Source organism: Xiphophorus maculatus, chromosome 7, assembly GCF_002775205.1.
Source record: "Xiphophorus maculatus strain JP 163 A chromosome 7, X_maculatus-5.0-male, whole genome shotgun sequence".
In the NCBI taxonomy this organism is placed as follows: domain Eukaryota; kingdom Metazoa; phylum Chordata; class Actinopteri; order Cyprinodontiformes; family Poeciliidae; genus Xiphophorus; species Xiphophorus maculatus.
This window is the reverse complement of record NC_036449.1, coordinates 24,225,793-24,238,317: the sequence shown is the minus strand read 5'-3', so window position 1 is coordinate 24,238,317 and position 12,525 is coordinate 24,225,793. Positions and strand designations below refer to the sequence as shown.

Here is a 12,525-nt window from a genome sequence, read left to right as displayed (position 1 = left end):
TGGGTTTGCTTGAGTATAGTCACACTTGCCAAAAAGGTAAGGATCAAACAAACTCTGGTCTGTTAAAAGCTGACCAAATGTGTCTGGTGTGAATATACACTTAGTTTTCCTTAATATTTATTCAAATTCAATTTAAAATCAAACAAAACTATTTCATCATTTTTAATTAAAAGGGCTAACATTCAAAGAAGTAACATTTTCTTTACACCAAATGAAACTTAGGAAAGCTTGCATGACGCTCAATAACTGCGCAAATCACCACTCAACTGTTTTCCATACCTTATGACAGATATTACAGATATTGTTTCCTTGTATCATATCACTAAGCAAGCAAACACTCATAATGCAAGAGGAAACGCAAGGGACAATATCAGTTAAGTAGTTTCTCCTGGTAGACCAGAAGAACATGAACAAACTGCTACCACTCCCATTCAACAACACAAAAGGCAATCACCGACCGTGACAAATGTGGCTTGTGTCTTTTTGTGTTTGTCCTGCTGCTATAGATATGCAGCACTTTACAAAGGTAGTCAAACCAACTGACATTTATCACAATGTCAAGTTACAACCACACAGAGAGGGAGCTCATATGTGATAGACCAACACAAAATAAAGCATAACTCCCAAAAATGTTTTAAATCTAGCTGGTTTTACAGAAATTCTTAACTGAAGACAAAATGTCTGAAAAGTGCGACATCTTTTTAAACTTTCCGTCGATGCTTTTGTAGCCCATTTTCATAATATTTGCAGCTGAAAGACTTTTTGGTTAGTAGCTACAAGGTTTGGAAATCGGAACACTGAAATTGTTGCCCTTTTCTGCATGACAATATCAACTTTCATTTCTCTGCCACCAAGTCACATCTCTGTGTAGACCTGTACTTTGTCTGGGATATTCTGACAAATGAAAATACTTTGATATAAACCGCTCATTTGTTCCTCTGGTTAAATACTTAATGGAATTTTCCTAACTGAAAAAAAAAATCATGCCACAATATGATGCTGCTGCCATCGTGTTTCAGAGTATAGATAGTGTGTATCCTTGGTTGTCATTTTGCTGTTTTTGTTCACTAATAACACTTGAATGTCACAACACACTACATTTTGACATAACATTACACAGATGGACTTGATTTACTACTTCTGAAGCTAAACTGTTGCAATAAGTTTGAATTAGGGGGATCATCATAAAGAGGACAAAATACAAGTCAACAAACAATCAACACACAATTTTTATATTTTATTTTTTTCTCCTCCAGCTCCCAAAACCATGCTATAATTGTGTTGGCCTATCATGTAAAATCCAAATAAACTACATTGAATTTGTGGTTGTAGCATGACAAAATGTGGAAAACATCAATGTGGTAAACATTGCAATAATGTTCCTTGCAATGTTTTTGTAAGGAACTGTACAAGGTCTGCTTGGAGATTAAATAAACCAGCACTAATAAGAAGTCAGGGATAAAAATATTTCTGACTTTGACCTAACCTACTCCTTATGTTATTTTGATCTTTTATACAGATCATAATCATCAGTCAGCTTGATTACTCACTTGTGCTTCTGGATGATCTAGTTTGATTCTTCCTCTGACTTTCATCTTTATAAAATGTGGTGCTGAAAACTTAATGAAAAATGTACTTGTTTATTCTAGAGAAGCTGCTTGTGCCATATTGCGGTTTTTGCCTTGTAATTTAGCCAAATTAGCTCGAAGGATCACTGCAAGAACAGGAGGTGATTCAATACCTGTGTGTGGATTCTCTTGACTGTGTAATTGATTTAACCTCGTCAGCTACAAACCCATTTTTCTCGATAGCAAATGCAAATTAATGTGTTGTTTTTGGGTGCAAAGTAAGACTAGCATTTGCACTGTGAGAAAGAAATCAATTTTTACTTATGGAACTCTTGAATAATATGGGCTGAAGGGAGACATATTAACCCGTCCCATCTGGGTTGTCTGCTGTTAGATCTGAGCTTTCTGTCTATGAAGGTTCCATCAGTTTCTTTAAAAGCAGCCCCACTGGGATCCACTTACTGGTTTAGAAAACAGTGAGGATTAGAATGGAAACTTGTAAACCAAACATGAAAAGAAACCACTCAGGGGTTTACAGTGCAACAGTTTGAAAGGGGGAAATGATCCAAGCAGCTTGTTGGAGTCATATAAAACTATTAACTTCCCTTTTTAGCAGAGTTTGAGGTTACAACCTTCTTTCTACACATGTCAGAAAACGTAAAACTGCTTTGTTTTTGGAAGAATATGGTGTAACGTTTGACGCAGTTGCTGTCGTACTGAAATTCTTTGCTCAGCTATATAGCCTAATGATGAACACATAAAACGTCAAAGGCAGTCGTATAAGGACTAAACAAGAGAGTCTTGCGCAAAATAAGAACAACAGTCATTTGCAATGGCACAATAACAAAAGATTTAAGACTTTGTATTCTCAGAGTATCTAAACCAAATCTAAAGCATTTTACGCATGCGGATGGATTGGAAACAAATTGCACATGTTGTAGGGACAACAAATTGTAGGAAGCTACTTTTACATTAGTTTTGTCTTATTTCAAGTATATTAAGATGTTTCCAGAAACTATATAAAAAAAAGAATTGATAAGATTTTGTGAGATTCTTGCAGATTTCTGCAGTAAAACATATAAGAGTGACTAAAAACACAAAAAATAAAAAGATAAACATAATGAATTCTGGAAAATCCTTTTTTACAAGACTGAAAATGGGAAATTAATGACACACAGGAGGATGTAATTTACCAACTGATTGCCTTCTGAAGACACTGCAATTATTTCTCAAATTTTGAGCAAGGGTTCTAAATAAATAAATACAAATACATGTCTCACTTTCTAGATTTAAAATTTTAATTTAGAATTTTTTATTACATTTTTATTTCTTCGTGATGCATTACTTTCTCTTGGCTTATAAAGAAACAAAACAAAAAAATAAACATTCACAGAGGTTTGTGGTTTCAATGTGACAAAATCTGAAATCGTTTGAGAGGTATGAATACTTTCAATAAGGACAGCACATATAGTTTCATAACACCATGGGAAGAAATGTGGTTGGTTGTATTGGAATGCTGTGCAGCTCACCCACTCTTAACATCTAATCAGCTACTCTCTGTGCTCTCTGACTTGCTTAATTGGCAGCTCAGAGCAATGGGTTCACTTTAACCCTCCTACCTACTGGTTGTTACATAAAACAGAGAGAAGAAGAGAGGTTTTTTAGGCCTGGCCTGAAAAGCAATCTTTTTAAAATGGCCTGGTTTAATGGCTCAGAGCCAGGAAATTAGGAAGGCAAAGAGCCAAGTTGACGAGTAGGTATGAAGTCAGAGGCGGTGACCACAATCCTTCAATCAAATCAATAGCACTGCTATTACTCCACTGCCAATTTTATGAAGGTACAAGCACATCGTGTTGAGGCATAGCCTGTTTAATTAGTTTATGTGGGATGGATCAAAGGTGGTTTAAATGGGGGCCATATCCCAGAACCTTAAGTACCTCTCACAAAACACTTGCAAGCCAGTCCTGAGACAACCTTTTCCTGTCTTGGTGTGAATTAGGTAAGGAGCAAGGTGGCATGAGGGTTTGAAGTCAACCTGCTGCTTTTAAGCCTCTGAATTGCCAAGGGAGGCACTTACAAAGACAAGCTGGTGGGTAGGTGTGAAACTGAGAGTGGTAAGAGTAGTACCCCAGCAATGAATATGCTGGCAATTCCTGCTTTCAGATGTATGCTTCATGGAGGTAAGCAAGCTTTGTCCAAGGTCAGACCTGTCATAAAAAGTCAATAACTGAACATTTTAGTGTTACATTTCTCTTATATATTATGAACTAAATTAATACTTAAAGTATTTCTGCATTAGGCAGTTTTATGTTAATGGAGGCCAAGAAGGCTGGTAGTCATTGTCACTAAAGACAATGTAAAGCATGGCATAAATCGCATTTTAATTATTGTATTAAACTAATACAATAATTGTACATATTATTATTGTTGTATTATTACAATAATACAATAATACATGTTGCATTTTGTCATGTTTTCTTTCTTTCAAAATCTTTAACCAAAATCTAAAATTAGCTATTTAGCTTATAAATTCTAAACTGCCATCTTCTTTTCTGAAAGTTGCAGGTGAATTATAATAATTAAAAAGCTATCTATTGTTATAGTTTTTTATTATGAGAAATAATACTCTAACTTAAACTCTCATGTACATAACTCGAAGGAATTCCCCATCTGCCACCTCTACCCTAACAATTTGACCTGCATAAGGTGGGAGAGGAGAGATGGCACTTAGGCACACCCCCATACATAGAAAGCCTGTTTTAGCTCCTGTCCGGCTCTGCTCTGGGCTCCTCCACGCGGGTCCCCGGAAGACTTGGGAACAAATCAATCTAACAAATAATTCACCGGCTGCGGCACGCCCGGCTGAACTGATGGCAGAGGAAGTGGCAAAATGAATTAAAGTTTCAAAGGAAACTGTCACTTTGTGTTACAGAAACCGACTAAACAGGTTTATGCTTTTGCCTCCGAGAGTTGGGAAAGTGCTGAGAGCAAATTCACAAGTACTCGCTCTGGCAAGGGAAGTAAAAGCATTAGGAGCAGGCACAGTGACAGATAAGGAGAGGCAAAATGAAAGAAAGAATGACAGAGTGAGATGGTCCGATTCTCCTGCTTCTGTTGATCCCCGTCTTGCTTGGGTTCCTCCTTACCCTAGTTTTTAATGCAAGCTGAGTAAGAATGAACACGAGCCCAGAAAATTCACAAGAGACCATCAGCAGAGATCTGTGGCGTAGCCTGAGGATCCAACAGCTTCTGATGCTGCAAAATTAGACTTCTAAATTGTTTATATTGTTCTATCCAATGACATGTCTTGCTTTTTAAATCTATTAATAAAGTTAGTTAAACAATTCTGGTTTGGCATACTCAGTCTATGCATGTAAGACAGTCATGTCTATTTCTACAGGCAGTTATGCTGAAAAGCATGCCAGATTTCATCTAATTCGGGTCTGTAAACATGTCTCACTGAAAGCTCCGCCGCTCTGCAGTAGCTGCACGCAATAATGGCTGCAACATGTTAACTTGCATCCATTTTTCAGCTTCTGTGGAGAGGATCGTATCAACATGCAACAGATGAATCATCTGATTTAAAGAGGTTGTTTATGTCAGTGGTTTGGAGTTTCTGCACCCGAGGCAAACCAGGGATGCCAGACAACTACTGTAGCAACTGCCTGCACTAATAATGACAAACAGCCTTTGAATGAGGCAGTTATGAGGGAAAGTAAGGCCAGAGGTGCGCAAGCGTACAGTACAAAGAAAAAACGTTTCTTTTCAGTAATAGCACAAACTTACTTAAGCCTGAAACTCTAAAGATCTGCATGAATGTTAGAGATGAAATACACACAATGTCTTGCTAAAGTATTCATAGCTCTTTGACTTTTTTGCATTTTTCTTTTCAGTTTACAGACTGAAAATTCAGTGCTTTTTATTAACTTTTTATGTAATAATGCAACACAGCGCATACAATTACGAAGTGAAAGGAAAGTGATTTATGGCTTTAACATGAGAAACTGAGAAGTGTGATATTAATTTGGTTTTATTTCACTGCGAAATAAATATATTTTTTTGCATTTAGAAACAAATTCTTTTCACCTTCTTTTCTTGTTGCAAAGTAGCACATTTTAGGTAAGATTGGAACATTCAAGAGTCGTTACAGAATCTCACCTGTACTTCAGACAAGACTTTAACTGGGTCATTTTAAAAAATGAACATGCTTTGATCTGAGTCATTCCATTGTAACCCTGACTGTCTATTTAAAGTGATTGAATTGCTGGAAGGGAATCCTTTGCCCCAATTGCTAGTCTGCTTCAAACTTTAATGGGTTTTTCTTCCATGACTGACTTGTATTTAGCGTCATTCATAATCCAGTCAACCATGAACAGCTTCCCTGCGCACACTTAAGAAAAACATGAGGGAAACTTGGTAGTGGCAGCATAATACTGCCACTACCATGTTCCGCTGTGGGAAAGGGTGTGTTACGGTTAAATGTCGTTTTAGCTTTGCTTCACACACATGATTTTTGGCTATGGGCCATAATGTTAAAGCTTGATCTCATTTTACCAGAGATTTACAGTCACAAACCTTAAATGAGATTGTTTTTGATGCCACTTAAGAAAACTGTGGATGTTAATGTTAAGTCAACACATTAAAATCTAAATGAAATGTATTTCGAAAATGAAGTGTGGTTTTCAAAATACATTTTACACTAATATTTGTGGGAAAATAAGGCAAAATGATCTGGCATACAAAATAAATTAACAGAAAATGCTCCTTTCACTAAACTAAAAGGAATCTTACTTTTCTTTAAGTTTTCTTCCAAAACTCAGTGGTATTTAGTAATAGGGACCTTCGGATAAATGATAATATAAACACTTCTCCAAATATATAGTTGTCAAGTATATTTTCTTTTGAATTTTGTTTTACACTTTTTATATGCTGAAAAGAATATTTTTAGGGATAAATTAACTGAAAGCCAACCTAACCCAAAACTGAAACTATCAGCCACATGTTCCAACTATCCAGGTGCTCTGGCTACTAAGAAATTTATGCCTTTTCCAGTCAATGACTTGGGATGAGACAATCTGAAGGCTTCTCCGCTCAAAATATCCCCTTTCATCCTTTGTGGCTAACTCGCAAAGCTCCGAGCACAACAAAGCATCGGAGAAAACCGATCTGCAGCAGGTTTGGTAATCTGAAGTTGACTAGTTTCTTTTGAAGTTATCTGCTCCTTTGTGTGGGTTTTTGAGGAGCAACAGTAATGTGGTTGGGAAGGTCTGCTGGTGACTGGAGATAACCTGACCACTGGACAGCATCTTGCAAGGCGGCATCGATAAAAATGCAAAATGATCTCTTTGTGCAGTTTTTTTTTTTTTTTTGAAGCTTTGAAGAACAATATTATATTAGCCATTGCTTGGGATCTTTTGTGTCGCTGTACTGGCTAATCTCTCTATAAGCCTGTGCTTTAAAGGGACTTCATTGAAGTGTGTTTGAGGAGAAAACCACAAGCCATTTGAAATCTAAATTTTTGCTACTCTGTGTTGCCTGCTGAACTTCATCTTTTATTAATTTGAACAGTACATTATTGCTTTAGAAAATTCAAATTTTGTTGTACTTAATATTCTAATTTATAAATTTTGCTTTTTGTAATTCTAAGAGTTTTTTAATTGGGATGCAAACAGCCACATGATAGAAAAAGCAAAAGACTCAGAAGGGTGCAGTAAAACTGACCTCTTTTAAAGACTATGCTGTCGTAGGGGATTTTGTTCCTTGTCTCCAGGCTGGAGCAGTTCCAGCGGTGCCCTCTGAACTGGTGCTGGCACTCGTGGATGGCGATCTGGATCCCCTGGATTGCCGAAGCCGTCACATCCGGATTGCGCATGCACACCTCCAGCTGGCGTCTCGTCAAACCAGGTAGTGTCATACAAACTGTGTTGGCATTCAGGATGGGTTCGATGTTGTGAAGCTTCAGACCTAAGATCTCATTGGAATCCACCCTGTGAGAAGCACAAAGTTGGGGGTTATTGGCAGGATGGCTCTGTGGTCCAGACCTTCTTGCCTCCATTCGGCCAGGTTTTGTTAGACACCAAAGTCTAGTTAAGACCATCGAGTCTCCTTGAATGTGACCCCAATATTCAGTTCCCACAGTAACGCAAAGATGGCTTAAGCTCACTGTCTCCATTGTGGCTGGGTTGTGTAAAACGTAATATATATATATATATATATATATATATAGATATATATATATATATATATATATATATATATATATGGTTAACTGTGACAAAACCAGCTCCAGATGTGTCCACTTTTTAAGCACTTTCTTGCTTTGTTTGTTTTATTTGTGACTCAGATGATTGTTTTTTTAGCAGTGTTGCAGTTTGTAAGTGCAATAATACATCATGAAACTTATTTTATATTACTGTAAATAGACTGAAATTAAATAAAATGAGATGGTTGTTGTACAATAAGCTGATGATTCTTAAGTGCCATTTTTAGTACCGTGGTGGAAAGCCCCTGCAATGTTTCCTCATAAATCATGTCTGGAGATATAACTTAACAAACATTTTCTAATTAACTGCAAAGTTATTTTCAGCCGAGAGAAGTTTGTGTTGCAGATCAATCATGTGAAACAGCATTCAGCCGACGGCACTTTCAGAGTTCTTTCCAACTCAACAAAGAAGCAGTAACAGCAGCGAGAATGAAAAACATGAGAGCTGAAAGATCTGAAAGGTGTCCAGCTTTTCCTTTCATCACCATTAAGTGCAAACCACAGGCTGTGTGTGCTTCTGTGTGCCTCACTCTGATATACATGAAGTCACCGGCATGTGTACCTCTTAGCAAACAAATATCAGCAACTGCTCTAGCACACCTTAACATGCAAATACTTTGGAGTAAGGCAGAGTGCACAGTTGCTTTTACAACTAAGCCACTTTGCACGCCACTTCTGTGTAGTTTCTAGAACTTATAACAGCTACAGAACTTCACTGGCCACATGTTATCTGAAGAGGATGTACATGATTCAAAAGTTTTGACATTTGACTAAACCTTGTTCTTTCAGATACAGATGCAGATGCTACCTGTTGGGATATCTGCAAACTATTTACTGAACATATTAAATCTATCTCTGCAGAAAGGTGTTTTTACCTTATAATTTTTTTAATCAAAATAAATGAATAAATAAGGAAATAAAAATAAAATAAAGTAAGTTAACATCTATGTTTAAAAAAATAACAAACTTTATAGCAACTCACCTTTTATCCAGCAGACAGATAACCACCAAAACGCATGTCAGTCTGAGGACTGAGTGTTCCATGTTTGCGCTCAATAATAACAATAAAAAGTAAATAAAAGTTGCAAAAATGATAGGAGGAGCTTTCAATTCAAACTGGTTCCAGTACTACTCTTCTAAGTTTGGGGATGAATAAACCAAAGTCACGTCCGTCTTAAAGTTTGCGCTGGACCTGACAGCTCCGACAGCCCTGCGTCCAGATGTGCCAGCCTCATTCAAGAAAAAAAAAGTTTCATCAAGCTCTAAAGTCACTGACAGGCAGGGAACGCTGGTTGCTACAAGTTTGAAGAAAAGTCAGCTCTTTCGCTCTCGAATACATCCGCGTTCATGCCGGTGTCTCCGCCAACGAGGAGTTTCATTGAGAGAACATCCGAGATAAGACAGACGGCTTCTTACCTATAGGCTTCCCTAAATGAAGTCTGCTTGAGTAGTGATGTTTAGTCCTCTAAACTCCTGCTCTTAGCGCTCTGCCAGCCCACTTTTTTTGCGTCACTCGGGGAGTAGAGAAGCGTCGAGGGAGGTCAAGTGCCTCGTTAAGGCAGGATAGAGATCCTGCGAGATAAGGACACCAAAAACACTTAGCCTGCGCCCTCTGTGAAGCAGAGCAGTTATATATCCTCTGGAGGGGCGATGATGCTCAGAATGGTGAAGCGAAGAGGTGCAGCGCAGATTTGAACTTAGTTTAGGTATTTAGAGATTTTTTATTTTGGGCGCCAATTATAAAGTTAGTTATAAATCCGTGAAAACTGGTTCTTTGCCCTTTTTAACATTTTAAGATATGTTTATAATAACTGATCAATTTGCAAGCTATTTAGTGGCTATTGTGGCACAGGGATGTAAAAACTGGACAAACACATCTACTCTGAGCTTGTATGTTTATTGATTGAATTTAATAATCACATTGTTTTATTTTGTGCACTACGACGCAATTTACAAAAGAGTAAGGAGAGATGAAAAGCAGCTGCGTTTCTAGCATTTATGGGGGCCGGGTAAGCTCATTATCCCTGCTTCCAGAGGGGTCCCATTGTCATGTATCATCATGTTTATGGGAGACCTTGATTGCTTGGTTTGGATAGGAGCTAATTGGTGTAGATATGCACATAGGAAAGGAATGGTGACCTGTATCCATCCATATCTTAGCTGTTTCTTCAGTAAGCAGTTTTATAATCGTTAATAAGTTATTGTAGTTGTTGATTTTGTCCTTCAGATAAGAGAGGCTGTGATCAGTTGCACAAAGATGTGGACTGAAATGTCTGGGTTTTCAACTTGGAGGGTACTGGCGTTTGTTAGATTTATCATTCAGATTTAATTTAGATACACATGACTTCATATCAGAAAAATTATGAGCCATAAAGTAAAATTCAATTTTTTTATGGTGGACTATTACTTTTAAGTTCAGTCCATTTACTTTTACAAGTTCAGCTTTAGTTACTGTTTGGTGTTAATGTTGCCTATGGTAACATAACTATTTACTGAAGGCTTAAAAAGCTTTGAAGTTTGGTTGAAAAGAGTTCTTCTGACAATTTAAAACAGATGTAGACATGTCCATTTTGTCCTTTGACAGCAACACGTCTCCAGCATTTTGCAGAAGTGATGATTTCCATCTTTTTGTTAAGTAGCACATTAATCATTGAAAGATGACATGAAGCGGCCTGTTTAAGCATCTGCCGATCGGTTGGTACACATCAAGTTTCAGGTTAGAGAAATTTTGATGCCATTGTCTAAAATTGTTCCTGTGTGACAGCCCTTGAATGTGTGAGAGAGATAAAAAAAAAAAGCCATAAAAAAGAACACAGGCAAGAAAAGAAGGATAAACTATAATAAAAGGCTATCTGAACATTGAATCATACTTGAATAAAACACAAGTAAATTCAACGTTAGAATTAGCAACAAGAAGTGCAATAAAAAAAAGTACACAGTGTGACAAATATTCTGAGCATAAATGTTATTGTGTATGCCTAAAAGAACACAATATTTCACTTAAACCATATACCTGCTTTTGTGAACTAAATGGGAAGGAAACATCTGGTAGTCGAGGAAAAGACTTTTTTTTATGTCTGTGCAAAATTACGTGGGTCTGTAACATTACTCTGACTAAATTAAGAGTTTACTTTAAAATGTAATTTTGTTCTTGAAATTTTTCTGGAACATCAATTAAAACATTATTTATTTAGCCAGTGCCGTTTATATAGGGGGACACATATTTTATACAGACTTTTCAAGTTTGTATAAAATCTGACCATCAAATTGTATGGCCTGCAATAATGCAAATAAAGTAAACTGGCTGAATTTGTTTCCTCACGTTTACGCTAATTAGACTCTCTTCTGACAGAGTTTCAGTAAAATAAATTCAGGAGAATATTTTTGAATTGCTGCATCCAGTTGTGCCTAAAAATGATTTCAGTTACTCAGATTGCTTTCTTTGTTCACTTACTTTCAATTAAAAATATATATAATAATTAAAGTTTTAAGTCTGGCAATGTGAGAATCTTTCTGTTCTGTGAGTAAAAACAATCAAGAAGAGGACTCATTAAATTGTTGGTTCCATTTGCTGCTTAACCTCCTTTGTGTGTCATTGTCTTTAATCTCTCTGTTTAAATGAATATAAAGTACAACAAAAAAGCTACCATGTTGATGAATACCACATGATATCACTCATCCTGGTGCTTTATGAGTAGCTTAGAATAAAGATTTAGAAACCACAAATAAAAAGGCTTTCCCCACCAGTGCAGGGAAGCGAGCATTCTGCCTGCGTGGAGTCACCAGAGTGGTAAAACACAACATGGGTTTAGCATTCAGACGTAATTAAGTTGCCATACACAAATTTAGAAGATCAAGAAAAACAAACCCCATGAAAAAAGAAAATCTCATACAGGAATTTATTCAAGCACCCTGACCTGAAAGATTTGGAGAGAGTTGCCAAATTTGTGCCTAATTATTTCAAGATGTTTGAGAAAAGCTGGATATTGTGTAGACTCTGTGGTTTTGCTTCTCTGACTTCAGCTCCACAGCACAATATGTTATATGCTTACATCCACACTTCTCTGTCACAGATGATAATGGAAGATAACATCCCCTTATGAGTGACAGATGTTTGTAAACACAACAGATATTTTGAACCATGCTCTCAACTGTGGTAATGAAAAACAGAATAAACATTTACTACAATGAAGTCAGGCATGGTTAGAGTTGTCCAAAATGTGAAGATGTCAGAGTTTAGTGGGGCTTTTCATAGAACAGCACAACTGCCAGGAAAAGATTTTAAAAAGTTTTCTAAAAAACAAAAAAAATAGAACACATATCAAGAAGATAAGATTAAGAAACAAAAAGCATCAAGATTTGACTTTTGGAATAGAAAAATAAGAATCACAGGACAAAACTGACATCAGCCAGAAGACTTAGGGAGTAAAAAGTCCACATCTTCAAAAAATGTGAATGTGAGAAGGAAAAAGTATGAGCCAAGTGTTTAAAAATGTATAAATATGTGAGCTGGTCTGTTTAACCAATAATTTATGAGTAGCACTAAAAAACAAGTAATGCATAGCCAAAGTGAGCTTATTACAGAAATCTGTTTTGTACTCTTTACGTGTGTTAGGTCTGGGTCAAATATGAATCTATAAAAAGTAGATTATTGATGAGAAATCAGAAAGAAACTAAGTAGATCATTAGAAATCT

General features: G+C 36.7%; 1 protein-coding gene across 1 annotated transcript in view; it reads right to left on the bottom strand.

Annotated features, from left to right (window-relative positions):
* wnt10a (Wnt family member 10A) overlaps window positions 1-9,386 on the bottom strand; it is a 32,794-nt gene extending 23,408 nt beyond the window's left edge. Inside the window, exons 1-2 of the mRNA XM_005801244.2 lie at window positions 8,813-9,386; window positions 7,290-7,555 (exon numbers count right to left, since the gene is read on the bottom strand). Coding sequence (XP_005801301.1) covers window positions 7,290-7,555; window positions 8,813-8,874 — 328 coding nt within the window. The 5' untranslated portion in view covers window positions 8,875-9,386. The remainder of the gene's footprint in view (window positions 1-7,289; window positions 7,556-8,812) is intronic.
* Window positions 9,387-12,525: the final 3,139 nt, after the last annotated feature.